This window comes from Kogia breviceps, chromosome 12 (genome assembly GCF_026419965.1).
Source record: "Kogia breviceps isolate mKogBre1 chromosome 12, mKogBre1 haplotype 1, whole genome shotgun sequence".
NCBI classification, from domain to species: Eukaryota; Metazoa; Chordata; class Mammalia; order Artiodactyla; family Physeteridae; genus Kogia; species Kogia breviceps.
The window spans coordinates 45008459-45029812 of record NC_081321.1 but is presented as its reverse complement, the minus strand read 5'-3'; the positions used below and the strand labels follow the sequence as shown (position 1 = coordinate 45029812).

The following is a 21354-nucleotide window of genomic DNA, read 5'->3' as shown; positions in this document are numbered from 1 at the left end:
GTAGGGGGAAAACTTAGGGTGGATGACAGGAGAGGGTCTCGGCATGTATATAGAGATTGTACATTTATTTATTACTGTCCACATCCATTAAAGTGACTTTCTAGGAGCCAAGTTCTCACTTTCACTTTTTCTTCTTGCCTTTAGGGGTTTCAAGGGGTTTCCCCTCAGCTAGAGCCAACTGTTTCTTCAGATCCAAGAGTTTAGCCACCTCTGCAGCAACCTGGTTCTTGTCTGCCTTTTGTGCTTTCAATTCTCGGACAATGTTGCCCTAAGAGAAGAGGGGATGGAGGAATCACAACAGTGAGACCAGAAATGACCTATTTAGGATTCAGCTTTTCCAGCCTCCCATAGGGCTTAAGCTCCGTACCTGCTTGGTCACTTCATCCATCAGCACTTGTATCTGCTGTGGTCCAGCTACTGTCATAGTCTCCACAGCTGCTGGCTTGATTGCCTTGAGATCAACAACAGAGTTAGCACCTGCTACCATAAACATCCCCCGACCTCAAGTTTTATATAACATCTCAAGGGGAAAGTGATTACCTTTAATGACAAGGACTCTTCTAGCTAAGACAGGAAAGAAAAATGAAGTGAGGAAGCATCAGGGCCAATAGATGGAAAGAGGGACGAGTGAGGGCTACTGAAGGATACTAACTGTTGGGTGAGGCACAGTCTTTAGCTTTCTCACCTGGCCCCCGCTGAAGCGCTGCCTCAGACTTTCAATCTGGTCATTTTCCAATTTTTGGAACAAGGGACTGACCTGTGAAAAAAAAGAATTCCAGAATTGTTCACTGATTAGATATAAACTGTACGAGACTATACAGAGGGCCTCTCCACCCCAACTCCTGACATTTAGGAACTCAGTGGTCTAAAAAAAAAAAAAACTTTTATAGAGTGTAACACTGAACAAATACCTGCTGATTTCAGTAAAGAATCCAGAAAAAGCATTCACTAGGGTCAAAAATTAAACTATTTAATGATGCTAGGTTGATGCAAAAGCTTAGAGGTGTACATACTTTTATCACCTTGTGCTGAGGAAGTGGTTATTTTGTATTGTCCCTGCCCCTCGGGTCCTGGCATGAAGGACAGTGAGGATACATGAGCTACAGAAAACATTGGGCTTGTAAACCAATACCAAGGACTTTATATTAGAAACAAGCCTAAGTGCAGAGTAGGGATGAGTGGGGAAGGGGTTCGGAGAATAGCTATGAGAGTCTCATGCCCAAAGTTAAGTTCTTCCCTGACCCCCCCTCCCCAGAGGCTGCTTGGCAAAAGCAGGAATTTTGAGAGAGGCTGGCTCTTCCAAATCTCTGAGACCTACTGTGCCAATCTGGTGTCCTGCTGGTAAGGTGCACAGGAAGTTTGTGAGCAGGATGCTGCAGGCTGGAGGTGGGAGCTGCAGCTGGGCCTGGATGGTAGCACTAACCGTGGGCATGTAAGGCTGGAGCATGATGGACAGCAAGGCAGCTATATTCACTGCCAAGCCTGTCACTGTCCCTGCCCGCTGTCTGGGGAAGAAAAGATATTAGTCACGACCGCCAGGAGGACATAGCCTACCAGCCACTTTATTCCTGGAGCCAACCCTACCTCCTTACCTACCTGTCAGCCTCGCTGCCTTTAATCCGCTTCCAGGGCTCGTTCACCTGAATGTACTGGTTGCCATGGCGAGAGATGGTGAGGATACTGCGTAAGGCATCCCGGATCCTGGGAAGGAAGGATGCAGGCCAAGGTGTAAGGTTCTGGGGGGACGAGTATGGGGCTCTCAACATGCCAGCAGATCACTGAGTTGAGACAGAGGTGTAGATAACTTACCGAACCTTCTCTAGCAGCTGGTGATAATGCTGGAGCTCCAGGGTGACATGGGCCAGCAGGCGCCGATCATCAGAGGTGAGCACCATCTCAGGCACAAAACCCCCAAAAAACTTAGACACGAACATCCCAGCTCTGGATGGGAGGAGGGAAGGAAAGGGGAGAGAAAAGAGGAGTTACTGCCCAGTCTCCTTAGAGAAATTTGACACGATTTTCATAATTCTGCATTTTCTCAGAACTGAAACCACCTGGCTCCATCAAGCTGGAAGGCAAAACTTAACAAATTAATTCCTTATTCTCCCTCTCCCCTAAGAATATGACTCTGCACATAACAGACATTTTATATACAGATATCCCTTATATAAAGGGAACTAATAAAGTTAAGCAACCATTTATTTTTAAGTTAAAAACTCAAAATGATCAAGTTGAAATATGCATTAATTGGTACCAAACAAATAAATCCTCTAGAAGGGACTATCTGTTCAATGTGGTTAATGAGCAAACCTGAAAGCGTGTGTAGCCATGAAGGATATTTCTTTAGGTTGCAGAGTAGCTGAGATAGGGACCGATAATGGAACGTGAGCCTGAAGTAACAAAACTGAAAAGTACAGCAGAAGTCTCCTACCCCTATGCTAAAATAACCCCCTTCTTCAGCCAAACTTTTCAGTGGTCTGCAAGTGAACCTTTTTGCTAGGAAAGAACACACTTCCAATTCTATAAAGAACATTAATAAGAAAATAATTTGCAAAAATTCACTTTGTAACCAACTCTGATAAATCACATCTCTACAACTAACTTGCCCCAAGCATATGTGGCCTACTAGCCCCAGCCCAGGCTCATCTGCTGACTCTCACCCCTCACCAGGTCCCACCTGTTGATGAAGTTGCCCAGATTGTTAAGCAGCTCAGAATTATTCTTGAGCAACATGTCTGTCCAGGAGAAGGCACTGTCCTGACCCTCAGGCCGAATGTACAGCAGATAGAAGCGCCAGATGTCAGCAGGGATCCCTGTGTCCTGGGCCATGTCCCCAAACACTCCCACACCCCGGCTCTTAGAGAATTTCCCGTCCTCGTAATTCAGGTATTCTGGACAGAGAAGGGAGAATGAGAACCATCTGTTCAAATCATGTCCTTCCTCGTGGGATGAACTGGGAGATTGGGATTGACATATATACACTAATATGTACAAAATAGATAACTAGTAAGAACCTGCTGTATAAAACAAAAAATTCATGTCCTTCCTCTCTGACCCACTAACTCTTCTTTCCTCTCCCTCAACCTCAGTTCTAGAGTCGCTGGCCTGCACAGAACTTGGGAGATCCTTCCTCTGCATTCTGGTCTTCTGTTTACTTCTACCCATTGCAAAATTTAGCTTTGGACTTTTGCTCTCTTCAGGTTCTTGTTTCCTTTTTCTGCGTTGAGCTTCCATGTTCTAATTGTTTCCTATTTCATCTCAACTCCTAACTCAAGACCTAGCACCTCTCCAGGAGCTTCTTCCAAGTACCATCTTGGCCCTCATTCCCTAAGAACATCCCCATCTCCAATCTCCCAGGGTACCTGTAGCAATGAGGTGGCTGACCAAGGTGTAGTTGTCCTCAGCTCCTAGGGCTGAACAAGGAAAGACTAAGCCGTGGAAGGGAACATTGTCTTTGGCCATGAACTGATACAGGCTCACCTATGGAATATAATTGGGAGACAGAGCTCCTGAGATCCTCTTCAAAGGCCCAAGAAAGATCAGCTACCCACCCCTAACCACCCCCACTATACATGCACCCTCCCCAGGTCTTTGACAGGCTAACAAAGAACTGCTCACTTGTTCTGGGTTCTTCCACCATTTCTCCCACTGGTCTGTGTAGTTGGCTGTGATGGACAGGTAGCCAATGGTGGCATCAAACCAGACATAGAATACCTGGAGGGTCAGGAGGGAGGAGACACAGTAAGATGCAAGAACACTGGGAAAACCTTGCCAACCCAAAGCCTCAGACTGAATCAAGACACAATCAACAGTCTGTTCTGCTAGCCCAGGGTTTCAATCCCAAGGCTGAATAATATGAGATATGAATAAAGCATAGGGTTTTTACCTTGTCCTCAAAACCTACTAAGGGCACAGGGGTTCCCCACTTGAGGTCTCGGGTTATGCAGCGTGGCTTGAGGCCATCCCGAAGCCAAGAACGAATGATGAACCGGGCGTTAGGTGTCCAGTCACTGCCAGGCAACGTCTTCTCCAACCACTCCTCCAGCGGCTTTCCCAACTGAGACAGCAGAGAAGCAGAGAGAGCTGATTTAGGACAGTCGCATGTATGGTCACCATAAGGATAAATACGTACAACCATTTTGGGGTAGTTTGGTGATATATAATTAAAATTAAGGATTCATGACTTTGCCATAGCAATTCCACTTCTAGGGATTTTTTTCAACAGAAATATTCACGTAAGTGTGTACGGATGTGTTTACAAAGAAGTGCACAGTTCACCACAGCAAAAATTAAAACTAATTCACTTGGTTCAGTAGAATTTAAAGAAATATGGTATATCAACATAATGAAATACTTTATAAGCCCTTTAAAAAGAGTGAGGAAGACCTGTATGTATTGATATGTAAAGATCTCAGAAATATATTAATTAAATAAATGCTGAACAGTAATATATGATATAATCCTATTATTATAAAAATAAAGAAGAGTAATACACAGATTAACATAAGGCCAAAAAATTTTTGAGGAAAACTATATCTCAGTGCTTTATTCTCACATGAGATTAAGGGGAACATCCACTTTTACACCATGTATTTCATTCTGAACACTTTTTTTTGGCCGCACCGCACGGCTTGTGGGATCCTAGTTCCCCGACCAGGGATCAAACCCATGCCCCCTGCAGTGGAAGTGAAGAGTCCTAACCACTGGACTGCCAGGGAAGTCCCTCATTCTGAAATTTTAAAAACAAGTGTATATCACTTTTGTAAGCAGAAAAACAAAGATAAATCTTTTGTAAGGGATGGTTCATGTGATTCATCCACATAAATACTGTAGCATCCAAAACCTGACAACACACTCTACTGGTGAGGCTATGGGCAAACAAGTGCACACACACACTACTGGGAGGAATGTAAAATGGAATACCACCTATTGAGAAAAATTTGGCAATAAACTACATATGCATTTCTCCTGGACACAGCAAGTGATCCCTTTTAAGGAATTTATCCTGAAGATACACTTCCCACAATACAAAAATACACATGCACAAGGTTAGTCACTGCAATAGTATTTTTAACTGCAAAATACTGGAAACTACCTAAATGGCAAACGCAAGAAATTGGTTAAATAAACTATGGTACCCATAGGACTTCCCTGGTGGTCCAATGGTTAAGACTCTGCGCTCTCAATGCAGGGGGCCCGGGTTCAATCGCTGGTCTGGGAACTAGAACCCTCATGCCACAACTACGAGCCTGCATGCCACAACTGAAAAAAAAGGATTCCCACATGCCACAACTAAAGATCCCGCATGCCACAACTAAGACCCGGTGCAAATAAATAAATATTTTTAAAAAACGAAACAAAAAACCATGGTACCCACACAAAATGGAGTACTATGCAGCTGTTTAAATAAACAAACAAGGCTGAGTAAGGATGATCTCTATGATCTGATATGGAGTAATCCTGATATGGAGTCATTTCTAGAACATACTGTTAGGTGAAAAAGACAAAATGCAAAAGAGTACATACAGTATGCTACATTTTGTATAAGAGGAAATAACATACACACACACACACACACACACACACACATATATAGGCTTATCTTCACAAAAATAAACACACTAAGACTAAATCAGAAAACAAAGCCAATCACCTACAAGAGATGGGAGAACAAGGTAGCCTGGACAGGAAAGGGAATGAGGGAATGACACTTCTCTGAGTATATCTTTTTGCATGGTTTTGATGTTTTAGAAGCATACTGATGTTCTACATTTTCAAAAAATTAAGTTAGTAAGTATGAGGAGAGAAAAAAGAACTAGAAGCAAATGAACCAAACTTATTGGCTTACTTCAGTAACACAACCACACTAAAGGGGGAAAAAACTAAGCTAAGACAATTTTGAACATATTTGATTATATACCCGCACTTGGGGGGGAAGGGGCAGGACTGCCAGTGAACCCTAAACTCATCTTAGTAGGTTTTTTTATAGTGGTATGGGTGAAGCAATTCTGAAATTTTTTAGGTGTATTGTAGAATCGAGCAAATGAGTAAATAATGTTGTTGGGAACCAGAGTACTACTCACTGTTTGGAAGAAGGGAAATAAAAATATGAGATGAGGGAAAGTGAGGAAGAACCCCATGGGGCTGGACTGGAATTTCAGGTGTCAGTGTGAACCCAAAACAAATGCCTAACTCTCTGCTGACAGGGCCTAGAAGCAAAGAGCACACTTAAATCTTGGTCTCTAATACTGTTACCTACTTAAAAAAAAAACAGGGCTTGGTAGAATCCCAGACTCAAACAAGATGAATCTAGAATATCCTGCTATGCTAGAAAATAAGGAAGTGCTTAAAAAATGATGGGAGGGGCTTCCCTGGTGGCTCAGTGGTTGAGAGTCCGCCTGCTGATGCAGAGGACGTGGGTTCGTGCCCGGGTCCAGGAAGATCCCACATGCCGTGCAGCGGCTGGGCCCGTGAGCCATGGCCGCTGAGCCTGCACGTCCAGAATCTGTGCTCTGCAACGGGAGAGGCCACAACAGTGAGAGGCCCACGTACCGCAAAAAAAAAAAAATGATGGGAGACCTCAGAAACACCCAGAGAAATAACCTTGAATAGGCTCCCATTGGCCAAATAAGGGACAATTCGAATATGAAAATTATTTAGGACAGGAATCAATTATAAACCATTGAAAAAAATTGGAATCCATGAGTTGGCACAGATAATAAATGAGATAAATGAATGAAGGAGAAGGGTAAATGTGGAGGGAGTGGCAGAGTTGGCAAATCTTAAGGAAAACTGGTTCAGGTAAGAATGATTAAATAAATGGATGCTAAATTTAGAAGGAACCTTTCAATGAAGAGCAAAGTACTTGCATGGTCTTAAAGTGTATTCCCACAGACTGCTTGTAAGTTACAAAGGGGAAAATATTAATTGTACAGTGGAGAAGCTGGGTAACACCTTGACTTAACAAAATTAATATCACCAACGAGGGGGAAATGGCCATGATGTGCCTCTGGAAAGAACAAAGTATCATTTATGTAGTATTCCAACTGAGGATGCATAACCTGAATCTAGCCATGAGGAAAACAGCCAACAAATCCAAAATGAATATTCTATTTTTAAAAGGGGGAATCAGGGCCTATATTATTAAAAACTGTTAACATCATAAAAGATAAAGAAAGGCTGAGGAACTGTTTCAGATTAAGGGAAACTAAAGAGACAGAAAAACTAAATGCAATACATGATCCAGAGCCAGATTCTACACTACAGGAAAAATGATGCTAGAAAGGATATTAATGGAATAGTTGGCAAAACTGGAATATGGCTGGTAGATCACACAACTATATCAATGTTAAATTTCTTGAAGTTGTTAACCATACTGTGGTTATGCAGGAATATGTCTTTTTTCTTAGGAAACACACAAGGCAGCATTCAAGAGTAAAGAGGGTATATAAGTACACATGCATACATGTATGAGAGAATATGCTAAACCAAATGGAGCAAAATCTTAACAGCCAGTAAATCTGGGTAATGGGTACATGAGGTTCTTCTGGGTAAAGAACACAAGGTTCTTTGTTCTAGCAACTGCTTATTCTTGCAACTCTTTTTGTAAGCCTGAAATTATTTCCAAATAAAAAGTTTAAAAGGAACAAAAAAAGCAGCAAATCCACTAAAGTGAAAAATTGGTTAAGACACATTGTGAAGTAAAAGAAAGTAGACTGAAGAAGAATATGAATGCCATGATCTAATTTGTATTAAGGAGAAAAAAAAGGCATAAGAATACTTTCATATGCAAGTGCTACAAAGGAAAATCAGCAGGAGTAAATACCTCTTGGCAGATGGGCCTGGACCTTTCACTTTGCGCCCTTTTCCTGTTACATCTTTTTACCTTAAGCACGTTAAGTATAATTTTAAAATGGAAATTAAAAACATATGAGTGTGATTTGGTACAAATTTGCCTCTGCCTGTGGCTGAGGCAGAGAGGGCAGAAGAGGCCATGCAGACTGGCTTAAGGGAAAGGCCCACTCACCTTAGGCAGGTCCAGAAACAGGTGCTGAGAGGATCTCACCACAGGGCACGACCGGCAGACTTTACACTGAGGCTTCTGTGAAGGGAAAGTCAAGAGAAGGGGTGACCCAAGGTAAGGTAGGACAGTCAGGATCAGGCTGCAGGCCAGGAGCTGTCCAGGCGAGGGGGGAGGCACAGAGAGATGAGGTCCCCGTCTGCCACCAAGCTTAGCCTCATGCTCACACCCCGCCAACTCACGAACTACTTACTTGGGCCTTCTCTGAACTTGCAGACTCAGGTCTGCAAAGCACAACATTTGCTACTCAGAGTTTCACATCTGTGTCCTTTCACTCCAAAGAATAGGAAAAAGCATTCTCTGAGCACAGGCTAGACCCAGAGCCCTGCACTGTACGCAGCTGTGTGAGGAGCAGAAAGAGCAATGAAGAGAAGACACACAGTTCCTCTCCTTGAGGAAGTTACAATCAATCGGGGAGAGAGGGCTTGCATGAGAAACAAGCACAGGCTTTCACATGGCAAAACGTCAAGAAATACTTATTTTCATGGCAGAACTTGACTGTACAAACATTGAAGATGGCGAAAGGAATAAACAGGTGGAGCTAAACCAATGAAAGCTTCTGAATGAGTTTTGATCTGGGTTTGTTTTGTTTGTTTGTTTGTTTGTTTTGTGGTACACGGGCCTCCCACTGTTGTGGCCTCTCCCGTTGCAGAGCACAGGCTCCGGACGCGCAGGCTCAGTGGCCATGGCTCACAGGCCCAGCGGCTCCGCAGCATGTGGGATCCTCCTGGACCGGGGCATGAACCCGTGTCTCCTGCATCAGCAGGCAGACTCTCAACCACTGCGCCACCAGGGAAGCCCTTGATCTGGGTTTTTGAAGGTGAGAAATTATAACTCTCTCAGGACCTCTCTCCTGAGCTCCACATGCCTATATCAACTGCCTACCTAACATCCCTCCTTGGATGTCTAAGGAGGCACCTCAAACTTAACAAACCCAATAGTATCACTGCATTCCACAGGAAAGCTCTTCTTCACCCAATCTTGCCTGTGTTCATAGACAGTACTACCATCCGCCCAAGCTGCTCAAGCTAAAAGCATACAAGTCGTCATTCTCTTGACTTTCCTATCACCCCGAATTGCAGTCTATCCAGTTCTACAGAGTCTGCCTCCAAAACATATCTCAAATCCTTCCCCCCTCCCACCCCGCTATTTCTACTGCTATTAACCTAGTCCAAGCTATATCCCATTTCTGAGCTACCACTGGCCTCCAAACTGGTTTCCCCACTTTCTCTCTTGCTTCGCTCCCACCCATTATCCACAGAGCAGCATGCCATTCCACTCCCAGATGGCTGACTGGGCCCTGGAAATCGGGTCACTGCCTACCTCTCTGACCTTGTCTCAATCCACCACCACCCATCCACCCCCACCCCGACTCACTATGAGCCACACTGGCCTTTTCAATTCCCCTTTTCAGCCGCTTTGCTGCCTTGGGCCTTCGCATTTCCTGGTCCTTCTGCTTCGAACACTCTTAACCCCACTCATCACCTCCTGGCTCCTTCTCATTCTTCAGTTAAACTCTCAATTCAAATGTTACTTCTGAGAGGCATTCCCTAATCACCCAGCTTAACTCTTCCCCCAGAAGTCACCCTCCACCACATCTTCCAGGCAGTTTACCCTGGAGTAACTCTATTCTATCTTTAGTGTTGGTCTCCTCCCGCACTAGATAAAAATCTAGTTCATTGCTACATCCTCAACACCTAGAACTGTGACTAGCCTACTGTAAAGACTCAAAAAAGTTTGTTGAATAAATGAATGAATCAATGAATGAACTACCAAATGAATAAACATGGAGTAGAAAAAAAGGTGGTATATATGGAAGAGAACAAGAACTAAACAAATGCAGATCAGGTGGTATGAAGCAGGAGCAAAGTATGAACTCAACTTGTCGATTTTCCAGCACAATGCCAAGCACATAGTAAATGTTCAGTAAGTATTTATGCAATGAACTGAGTGATGAGTTGCCAGGACAGAGTCGGAAGAGCCACTTTTGAAAGGTCTTAAATGCTAAAACAAAAATCCTATGGACAGGGCTTCCCTGGTGGCGCAGTGGTTGAGAGTCTGCCTGCCGTTGCAGGGGACACGGGTTCGTGCCCCGGTCCGGGAGGATCCCACATGCCGCGGAGCGGCTGGGCCCGTGAGCCATGGCCACTGAGGCTGCACGTCCAGAGCCTGTGCTCTGCAACGGGAGAGACCACAACAGTGAGAGGCCCACGTACCGAAAAAAAAAAAAAAAAAAAATCCTATGGACAACAAGATCCTACTGTGTAGCACAGGGAACTATATTCAATATCCTGGAATAAACCATAATGGAAAAGAATATAAAAAAGAATATTTATTTGTATAACTGAGTCACTTTGCTGTAAAGCAGAAATTAACACAACATTGTAAATCAACTATACTTAAATTAAAAAAAAAAAAGAAGGAAGAAAAAAAAAAACCGGAGGTGGACCAGACTGGGAGTCCCTTAAGATTAGAGACTGTCGCCTTCCGGGCTCCCAGGATACCCTCCTCTCACCTTGAGCTCGATGGCATTGATGAGCTTGCCACACTTGTCACACTGGTCACCCCGGGCCTCCTCGTAGCCACAGAAGGGACACACGCCCTCCACAAAGCGGTCAGCTAGGAAGCGGGCACAGTGCTCACACCGCAGTTGCTCCACAGTATCTTGCAGCACAAAACCTCGGGCCACCAACCGCTGGAAGATATCCTGGGTAATTCTGATGAGATGAGCATCAGATGAGGGGAGGGGTGGACCGGGGGAAGTCAGAGGAAGTGGTGCGCCCCTCCCTCCTGCCACTCCTGCCCTCCTGCCACTCCACCCAGGATCTAAACCCATTCAGTCCAAGTGCCAAAGAAATCAGTCAGAGGCCACTTAGTCATCTGTCCAAGTGCCAAAGAAATCAGTCAGAGGCCACTTAGTCATCTGTAGGGAGTTTACTGATGAGCCCAAACACCTCACATAAATTGCCCAACTCCCTACACAACTCTCTCACAATCTCTCTCTCCTCATCGCTCTAGAATTTACTTTTGTAAAATACAGATTTATCTGTTTTGTATTCTTCATTAACAAAAATCTCCAAAAGGAAAAAAAAAAAAATCTCCAAAAGGATAATAGGACTGTTTAGTTCTTTGATATGTCCTAAAAATTAAATCAGAGTGCTGCTAAACTGCACAGCACTCTCAGCTGGCAGCCTGTCTACTATGCAGTTTTTATAAGGATGATAATCAGGCAGAGGAAAATGAGTGTATTTGCTATAAACACAGGAGTGGGAGGGGCTGTCCTGAGACAGTGGCGGCCAGGAAAAGAAGGGAGGCGGCGGTAGAGGGAAGGCAGGTCCTTCCCGTGAGCCTAAGTCCTGTCTCTTCCCTCCCTCAGCTGCACCTTCAGCCCTGGTCAGGCTTCTGCACACAATGAATCCCCGTAATAATGCCTGGGACACATTTCAGGACAATATTTGGATGTTTGGGTGTGGGGGGCGGGGAACAATCTTGGTTCCTTCTTTCTGTCTCCTAGATATTCCCACTGCCCCCAGTCTCCATTTCTGCCTCATTAGAGGAAACCTACTTGGTCTGCTGCGGAGTGGTTGTCCGACCAAAAATGTCAAATGAGATATTAAACCAGCGGTAGATGTCAGCGTGGATAACATGGTACTTGTCACAGATCTCCTGGGGGGTTAGACCCTCCTCCATAGCCTTGGTCTCTGTCGCTGTACCATACTCATCTGTCCCACACAGATAGAGGGTGTTCCACTGGCGGAGCCGGGAGTACCTGGAAGGGAATGTGGTGATCATGGGGCCCCATCTCAGCCCCTCCTATGTACCCAGGATCCCTCCAGCTTCCCCGCCTCGAGGCCTCCTATTCCCTTAGGGCTCACTGCTCCCTCAGGGCTTTCCCCCAGCAGCTGGCTCCACCTGGCAAAGACGTCAGCACTGAGCACGCAACCGATGATGTTTCCAAGATGTGGGACATTGTTGACATAAGGGAGGGCGCTGGTGATGAGCACATTCCTCTCCCCAGCCACAGGCAACCTGGTAGGGAAGAGGAAGAGAACAGTCCGGCGGGGAGAAGAGAGCGTCAAGAGGGACCCAAACTGCACAGAACACCCAGATGCATCTGTTCTACTGTAACAGGGTCACGTCCATCTGAAGTCTTTCCTCACATGAATCCACTGGAGCATAAACTCCCCTAAAAGCCATGAGATCCCTATGGTTGCGAATACAGTGCCCTGCCCACAGCAAGCAAGCCTCGTGTACTGCTCCTAAGAAGCCTTATTCTGACACTGAGTTCTGTCTCTCTTTACTACCGTAAGTACTCCTTTTCCTTTAGCTCATTCCCAGGCTCCAAACTCTGGGGTATTGACAACTCTCCCCAGGATCTGTCCAACCACCATCATTTGCTGACTTCCTAGATGCCAATGCCACCCAAAAACGCTTTCCCAGCACTGACCTCTTCCCTTCTTCCCAAGTGCTATGTTAACATGACCTGTATTCACTACCTGAAATGCTTACAGCTCGCCAGACCATACACAAGCCTTCCCAAGTCCTCTCATATCCCTTGAGTCTTCCCTCCCTAACCCATATCTGTCACTTCCTCACGGCCTGACTCAAACCAGCAGGAACCAGCCATTGCCTTCACAGCCACCCTCTCCTCCCCACTTTCCCAGGATCATTCCTAGTCACACCACTCAATCTGCTGTCGGAAGTCACTCAGTCTGCTCTTCTCTTTTCACGCTTCACCACCAGTGAAAGCTCAGCGGCACACATCCTGTATTCACCCCCTTCCCCGGCACTGACACCTCACCAGCTTTCCTTTCATCTTTCCAACCATTCTTTTCTCTCTTTTTTCAGTTTTAATATATTTTTTATTGAAGTATAGTTGATTTACAATGTTGCATTACTTCCATTTTTAATCTACAATTGCTGACTACCATCACTTACCGTGCCCTTCAACCCTGAGCATCCTGCAAGCTCACCGAGTCCCATGATCTCTTCTGCTAATACAGACTCCAATGATTCCCTCATGTTAACCTTACCCTTCTCCCCAGCTGCATGCTATACATCCGGTTAGATGTTCCATCTACTTCCTGGGACATTTTACAGCTCGTTTCCTTGAGAAAGATCTCACTGTTTTCTCCTGGATTCATTGACTTTTCTCCCCATGACTGAATACCATAGTTTTCTCAAATCCAGCTTAGAAATCAGCTCCTTCAGGAAAGCCTTTCTTGACTGACAACCGGCCTTCCACCCAGTCATCCTTGTATCCTGAGTCCATAAGCATCCTGTACCACACATTCTGTGGTGCTCTTTTTGTGTCACCCTGTAACGTCTCTCTCATCTTGAGTGTGCTTACCACGGTGGCAGATATGCACCACCACAGAGTACGCCCAGGGTTCTGCCCTCAAGAAGGTTACATTCTATCAGATAACTTCTAACTGGATCAGTGCGATGAGAGGTACAAAGTGCCCAAGGAGCTTGAAGGAAGGCAAGCATCTCCAGCCTAAGACTAAGACTTCACAGAGGCAGAACTACTTGAGTTAGGCCTCGAAAATGGGTGGGAATTTGCCTGATCAAGACACTGGGGATGCTCCATATAATTTCTTACAACTGCATGTGAATCTATAATTATCTCAAAATAAAAAGTTTAATTTTTAAAAAGGTTAAAAAAAAAAAAAGACACTGGGGATGTCCTTCAGTCAGAAGGAAGAGCACAGAAGATAGCCTGGTTTGGCTCAAGGGTCTCCTCCTCTAAGTACACATTTAAACATGTTAGCCTGTATAAACACCTGAGAAAATCTCCTATTCTTTATTACCTCTAAACAATCCTAAATAGGTACTCAAAGAAATACTCAAAATGAGTGAATGAACAAAGGACAAACTTTCATTAATTCATTCAAATTTTATCATAATCTACCAAATGCTTGGTCCTGTGCCAGAAAATGTGTACCATAAAAGAGAGAGGACCCGCCTTCAATAAGCTTACAGATTAGTAAGGAGACAGACATGTAAAGAGACAATTATAAGGCTTCCCTGGTGGCACAGTGGTTAAGAATCCGCCTGCCAATGCAGGAGACACAGGTTTGAGCCCTGGTCCGGGAAGATCCCACATGCCGCAGAGCAATTAAGCCCGTACGCCACAACTACTGATCCTGGGCTCTAGAGCCCATGTGCTGCAACTACTGAAGCCCGCGTGCCTAGAGCCCGTGCTCCACAACAAGAGAAGCCACTGCAATGAGAAGGCCGTGCACCGCGATGAAGAGCAGCCCCCGCTCGCCATAACTAGAAGAAAGCCTGCATGCAGCAATGAAGACCCAACGCAGCCAAAATTTAAAAAAAAAAAAAAAAAAAAAAAAGTTTAAAGAGAGGCAATTACAACATAATATGAAAATGGGAGCTCCCAGAAGATGAAGCACTTAAGACTCACAAGCTCTACAGAGAAAGAAATGACAGAACTGGTCTCTTGAACAACTGTACAGCAGGTAGGTAAGATGCAGGCATTCCAGGGAGAAGGAAGAGCATGGGCAAAGGCACCAAGGTCTGAGAGTGTATGATCTCAGCCTGCCTTCCTCTTAAAACTCATCTTGACCCAACTGCCCCTTGACTGACCAGCCTCCAGCCACTAGCCTTTTAGAAATTCCTTATAAAGAACCAAACATGATGCTTGCTCTGAGACACCCTTCCCCCAGACTTACCCTTGCCTAACTCTACTCATCTTGCAAGTCTTAGATCCCCCTCCTCCCTTTTTTTTTTTTTTTTTTTTTGGCCATGCTGCGCGGCTTTCAGGATCTTAGTTCCCCAACCAGGGACTGAACCTGGGACCTCAGCAGTGAAAATGTGGAGTCCTAACCACTGATCCACCAAGGAATTCCCGCAAGTCTCAGATCAAATGCCATTTTTCTAAGTTAATCTCCTGTGATATTTTCTCATAGCATCCTGTTCTTTTCCTTCATAGTACTTACCAAAATTTATAATTATACCTTTGTGTGACAGGTTTTATTTAACTTTTAATTTTATATTGCAGTATAGTTGATTAACAACTTTGTGTTAGTTTCATGAGTGACAGTATTTTTTAAGTACCTGTCTATATCACTAGACTCAAAGTGGTATGAGAGCACAGTCTTATCTGTTTCGTTCCCCTCTGTAGACCCAGTTCCCAGCACACGGGACCTGACAAGGTGTGGACACTTAAATCTTTATTGAACAACATGTTCAGAACTACAGACATTTCATTTCGATGGAAAAATCTACGTATGTGTGTGAATATTATCTTAGCTATCAGGAGAGTAACAGAATATGATGCTAAGCATGCAGGCAGGGGCCAGATCATGAAAGGCCTTGTGAACTACACAAAGAAACCATCTGTAGAATTCTGAAAAGGAAGGTGAGATGATAACATAGGCAGTTTTAAGCAGCCATTCTGGTGGCAGTGTGGAGCATGGGATGGCACGGAAGGAGAAGGTAAGAGATGGTGAGGCCCAATCTCAGGTAGCAGCAGTGAGGATAGGGAGAAGGGATGGATACAAGGACTCTTTAGGAGTTAGAATCAATGACCTGGTAATGGAACAAATGATACAAGCAGAGATGAGAGAAGGGTATAGATAGATGACACCAAGATTTCTGGCCTGGATTTTTAGGTGGAAGGTGGGAGTCATTCACTAAAACAAGTGAATGAAGGAGAAAGAGAAGCTGGCAGGGAAGGTAATAGGTTTGGTTTTGTACACATTGAGTTTGCAATGCCAGTGGAGGTGAAGGAATCTAGGAGATAGTCTGACAACTATGTCTGGAGAATATAGATGTGAACTGGAAAAACAGATTTAGGTGCAATCAGTAGATAGAAAGTAGCTGAAAACATGGGTGCAGATGGGACTGATGGACAGTATATCCAAAGTATTAGCCAAGAGGTTGAGAGGACAGAAAATTAAAGGTCAGCAAAAAGAATTCGACAGGCAGGTATTGGCTCTATCAACAATTTCCATGTAAGAAACCAAGCCCCACTCATGTGTGCCTACTCACACTGGATTCTGCTGTGGCTGAACAGGGGGCAAGCTTTCCAGGCCTTTCTCCCAAGCAGCTACAGCCATGGCAATCTCCTCCTCAGATAGGGTAGCCAGCTCCTCCTCCTATGAAGAGTGGACAGTATCCCTCACCAGGTGAGGGGGGGCCTTAGAGTAAAGAACTTTTCTCCTTGCTCTCCATGAACTGAAAAAGTTAGTAGTCACGCTCAAAGTCCCTCTCCAAGCCACCCACCACTTCACGCACTGAGGCTCTGTGGGCACCCCTCTGCTCTGTTCCAAACCTCAGGCTCATTGCTGACAGCCCTCCCCTCAAAGGAGCTGGGCTGGGGCTGCTTTTGGAGGTAGGGCCGGAGGGCCAGGACACCCTGCTGCTTCAGCACAGTCTCTGCAGCTCGCTGACATGGCTCCTGAGAACTCAGTGTCTGGAACCAGCTGTGCAGGGCACCCAGCTCCTCTGTGGCATGGAAGAAAAGAGGCAATCAGTAAGACCTAGAATGGGCAAGTGGAAAGGGACCTCCTCCCCTTCACAAAGCTTCTCCAGCTGCCTTTCCCAGTTCCCTCAGCCATCTTTCTGCTATAGCTGCCCTGTCAAGCTACACCTCAAAATGGGTCCTCAATATTCTACTGCCCACTCTGTAACCCCTACACCAAGCTCCTGGGGTTGGGGCTGGTGGAGAAGTGATATGCACAGTTCTCACCAGGGAGGTATGCCGGGTCTTGGAGTAATGGATATAGTGCTCCCCACAAAACAATGTCAGCTAGAGATTCTGTCTCCTTTGTTGAGGAAAGAAAGGAAGAAGTACACAGGTGAGACACTCAGTTTCTTCCCAATTAACATAACAATATCGTGCATTTCCTAAGCACTTACTGTGCGTCAAGCACTGTGTTAAGCATTTTAAATTACCTCTCTTAATCTTCACAATAACCCACTGAGGTGGACAGTAATACATTACCCTCACTTCAAAGGTGAAAAAAATGAAGTTTAAAGAGTTTTTGTGAGTTTTAAAGTTTACACTGCTAGTAAGTGGCAGTTTGGAAGGTTTGAACTCTGAATACAGTCTTCCTTCTTAATTCGTATATCATATATCTTTCCTCAGTACCCATCCCAAGGCCCAACTCACCCCAGCCAGGAACGGACAGCTCCGACGACTCAAGCTGTGGTCAATATGAGTCAGGGCTCTCCGGACCAGGCTGAAAACATCTTCTCCCTTCTTCCCTTGGACCACTAAACAGTACAGGGCAGCAGACAAAGCTGGCTAAAATGCAGGAGACATGGTCAGGGCAGCCATGCAGAGCAAGAGCCTGCCTGCCATTCCCCACATCTCAGTCCTACCTGCAGCTCTGTCGCTTCCCATTCCAGCCACTGGTTGGTGAGGTCATCTTGCTCCCAGCCAGATAACAGAAAGAAGTATCTACCCAGGGAGAGAACAACAGAGGTAGAATTAAAGGCGCCCATTTGTCTAGCCCATTTCTCACCCTCCAGTGAAACAGTGGTTGTAAACAAAGCTACACAGAGGACAATAACCCCTAATTCTATTCAGCCACCTCCCTGCATCAAGGACCAGTACTGACCGACAGATTGCACTGGTGGAGAAGAGGTAGTTGCCACTATCCAGTTGCAAGACAGGAACCTTAGGCCGGGTCAGGAACGGGACCACACACTCTGACCCGGGAGAGGAAGACGGGTGAAAAACAGAGAAAAGAAAAGAAATGCTTTGTCAACTTAGAAGGACAACTTCACGGCGGGGTGGGGGGGGGGAATGGGCAGTCTCACGGAGAGGGTCAGGATAGGACCACTGAAAGGAGGTGGGTCCAGAATGAACTGGAGAGACCAGCAGGTGTTCAGCTGAGATGGCCAGCTGGAAACAGATGGGGACTGCAATGAGGAGGTGGTGGTAGTGGGGTAGTGCTGCAGCCAAGAAGTGGAACAACTGAAAATAATTAGGATATATGAGAATGATCTGAGCTACAGTGGGAGAACAAAATTAAAGAGAACTGGGAGGATTGACAAGAGAACCGCTTAAGAGTCACCCAAACAGATGGCTGGGAATAAGAAGAGGTAAACCGAAGAGAGTATGTGTGTCTCTGTGTGCTTAGAAGAGGAAAGCAGGGTTTCCTAAGAACGAAAAAGGAGAAGCTGGTGGTTATCATGTGAGTGACGTGGGGCGGGGGGGTTGCCTGATAGGCGTGGGGGAAGGTTGGAAAAGGGAAAGAGGTTCACTGGAGTGAGGTGAGGTCCTGGAAAACGAAGGAGGGGAGGCAAGAAAAGGGTACACTGAGGGTAATTAAGGGAAGTGACGGATGAAAGGTACGACTGGGAAGGAAGAGGGGATGGGGTGCCCAAGGATAATGCGGGAGAAGGTTGACGGGAGTGCGTGGGGGGGGCGGGGTTGACGAAGACAACTGTAGGGTGGTCGTCGGCGTGTTTTCAGTCCTGCCCGGCTCCTCCACCGCCCACCAGCACCAGCAGATTACCTTCCGGGCCTACAGTGCTGATGAGCAGCTCCGCTCTGCCCTGGGCCCTCCCGGCCGCGGCCAGCACAGGTAGGCTCCCCGGGGCGCCCTCGCTCAGGAACAACCTCATTTCGCCGTGGATCCCACGCTGATGCAACCGGAACCGGTCTCCCGCCAGTGGGATGAGCGGCCGCCGCGACGCACGCCGGGAAATGGAGTTCCGAATGTGGCCTTTCCCCCGGCCAGACTCCCGGAAAGTAGACTATTTCTCCCATCATGCAACACTAGGAAACAGGAAAAGAGTGTCATAGAGATGGAGAGGCAGTAGATGCTGTGCCAGAGCAGCACTTTTTTGGTGGGAGGGCCGAGGAGACCTTCACGTGTGGGGCTCGGCGCACTTTAATCCCGTAAAGCAACCCAAGGGCAGTGACGGAAACCGAGGCCCCCAGTCATCTTGCTGAAGTGGCGATGTCATGACAGCGGCTAGTCGCAATGGCTGACTCTCGATTAGAGTTCATAAGAGTTAGAGTTTTAGAGTTGAGAGTTATGATAAACTTATGTTAGTGACACAATGAAAATTAGGGTACATATCCTATTAACAAAAAAGAATGTGACTATTAAATATTGATTTAATACCATTCTGAAGCGCGCATATGAAGCCAGGCAATCTCATTAAATGGAAGAGAGCATGTAAAGGAAAAAGGTAAGTTGAGGCAGAGTAAGAAGGCTAAGAGTTTGTCAATAAGTGTAGGTTATTCAAGGAAGCACGTATCAGTAATTGACAAAGGGACCCTTCTTAATCAGCTTTGTATACATTTAAGATTAATTAATACCTAATTGTACTTATGAGCTTGACACTGTTTTTATACATATATATAAATATATATATATTAATCAAAAAGAACTAACAAAAAAACAAAAATAAAAAAATTTTTAATTCTCAAAAAACTCTATGGTGGTTGTGGTGGACCTTTTGAAGCTAAGCCATAAGAAGCCTTATAGGGACTTTCCTGGTGGCGCAGTGGTTAACAATCCGCCTGCCAATGCAGGGGACACGGGTTCGAGCCCTGGTCCAGGAAGATCCCATGTGCCACAGAGCAACTAAGGCCGTGTGCCACAACTACTGAGCCTGCGCTAGAGCCCGCAAGGCACAACTACTGAGCCTGTGTGTCCCAACTACTGCGGCCCGTGCAGTAGCCACCATGCACCACAACGAAGAGTAGTCCCCGCTTGAGTAGGCCCCGCTTGCCACAGCTAGAGAAAGCCCTCACACAGCAACAAAGACCCAATGCAGCCAAAAATAAATAAATAAATTTATAAAGGAAAAAAAAAAGAAAACTTGCAGCTTCTGCCCAGGCTTCTTGTAACACTCTGATAGCCCTGAGCTGCCATGTGAGAAGTCTTAACTACCCTGATATTACCAACTAGGAGAGGTGCCATGTTGACGTTCTGGCTTACAGCACCAGCTGACCCCAGCATTCCAGTCATCCTCACCAAGGTGTCAGATATGTGAGTGGAGCTCTCCAGACCGACCCATCTATCTGCCTGCTGAATACCACCAAGTGACCCTAGTCGATACCACATGGGACAGAAGAATCACCCAGCTGAGCCCTACCCAAGTCTCTGCCCCATAAAATTGTGGGTTATGAGAGAATGGTTGTTATTTTTTAAATTACAAACAAACTATGAGGTAGCTTCTCTCATTCTCATTTTTCAGATGAGGAAACTGAGGTTACTTTGTGCTATACAATGCATTGAAGATAACGATTATTCACAAAATAGATATTGGCTTCTGCCTTAGCGGAGCTCACAGACTTCTTGGGAAGTCAGAAAGTCAAATAACCTTTAAAGTGTCATGAAAGTTATAATGTGGGAATGTAAAGTCTGCTGTAGGGTCTCCTAGTTAGGGCCCCTACCCAACTCTAGGGTTAAGAGAGGGCTTCTTGTGCAAATGACCTTTCAATGGAGATCTAGCTGATGAGTAAGAGTTAGCCTGGTGGAGATTGGTAGGAGTGGGGAGAGGAAGTGTTTCAGGCAGAGGAAACAACTTATGCAAAGGACCAGAGACCTCAATGCTTTTAGGAATGTGAGGAATTAGTGTGTGGCTGGAGTATGGAGTTTGTGGTGGGGAGTGTGAAAACACTAGGCTAAAAGGAGAAAGTCTCTGTAAACCACACTGTAAAATTTGGACTTTACTCTGAGGAAAATGGGAAGCCTTTGAATGGTTAAGTCAGGGGAGTGGCAGGCCATTTTTATGTTTTAGAAGCATCACTCTGGCTGCTGTGCCAGGAATGGACTGGAGAGGAGTAGAACTATATGCAAGGAGACTAGTTCAAAGGTCATATTATCTGGGCTAAAAAGGGCGGTAGTTGTAGGAATTAAAGGAAGTAGACAGGTTGGAAAGATTTAGTAATCAATTAAATGTGAGTGGTGAGGAAACGAGAAATTAAGGTTGGCTGCCAGGTTTCTGGCATGGGCAATTGGGTACATCCTCTATGTGCTCCAACAGATGATAGTATTTCCCCTATCATAGTGATTATCACACTGTATTTTAATTGTTATGAGAGGACATCTTTTTTTTTTTTTTTTGGCCGCGCCAAAAAATGTGGAATCTTTGCTCCCCAACCGGGGATGGAACCCATGCCCCCTGCAGTGGAAGAGCTGAGGACGGCCAGGGCCAGGGAATTCCCCAAGAGAGGGCATCTTAATTGACAATGCCTAGCACAGGATTCTTGCCCTGGCACGTATGGTAGTAAGCATTCAATAAATATTTATAAATTTAAATTTAACTTGGGAGTTCCCTGGTGG

General features: G+C 45.5%; 1 protein-coding gene across 4 annotated transcripts; it reads right to left on the bottom strand.

Annotated features, from left to right (window-relative positions):
- Positions 1–46: 46 nt before the first annotated feature.
- On the bottom strand, positions 47–18830 carry MARS1 (methionyl-tRNA synthetase 1). Of its 4 annotated transcripts, none has more exons than XM_067009543.1 (22): positions 18568–18830; positions 17665–17755; positions 17426–17504; positions 17214–17348; positions 16791–16866; positions 16374–16546; positions 16091–16197; positions 11993–12109; positions 11646–11849; positions 10596–10797; positions 8027–8101; positions 3887–4057; positions 3619–3714; positions 3363–3480; positions 2678–2891; positions 1810–1941; positions 1597–1701; positions 1319–1505; positions 686–757; positions 541–564; positions 368–451; positions 47–268 (listed from the first exon to the last, which is right to left on the bottom strand). In XM_067009543.1, exons 1-22 carry the CDS (start codon positions 18674–18676, stop codon positions 122–124), a joined length of 2718 nt encoding a protein of 905 aa, XP_066865644.1. In that variant the 5' UTR covers positions 18677–18830; the 3' UTR covers positions 47–121. The 4 variants fall into 4 exon arrangements, with proteins under 4 accessions (XP_066865644.1, XP_066865647.1, XP_066865646.1 ...); XM_067009546.1 differs by having other exon boundaries at positions 17214–17317; positions 18568–18701; XM_067009545.1 differs by lacking the exon at positions 541–564.
- Positions 18831–21354: the final 2524 nt, after the last annotated feature.

What these genes read in the sequence shown, in the direction of transcription:
- MARS1 (XM_067009543.1), bottom strand. Translation starts at nt 18,676, where the DNA reads ATGAGGTTGTTCCTGAGCGAGGGCGCCCCGGGGAGCCTACCTGTGCTG. An exon ending in CTGTCAGCAATGAGCCTGAG is followed by an intron (nt 16,198 to 16,373) that starts GTTTGGAACAGA and finishes CACTCTTCATAG; the next exon opens with GAGGAGGAGCTGGCTACCCT. An exon ending in ACCACTCCGCAGCAGACCAA is followed by an intron (nt 10,798 to 11,645) that starts GTAGGTTTCCTC and finishes TCATCTCATCAG; the next exon opens with AATTACCCAGGATATCTTCC.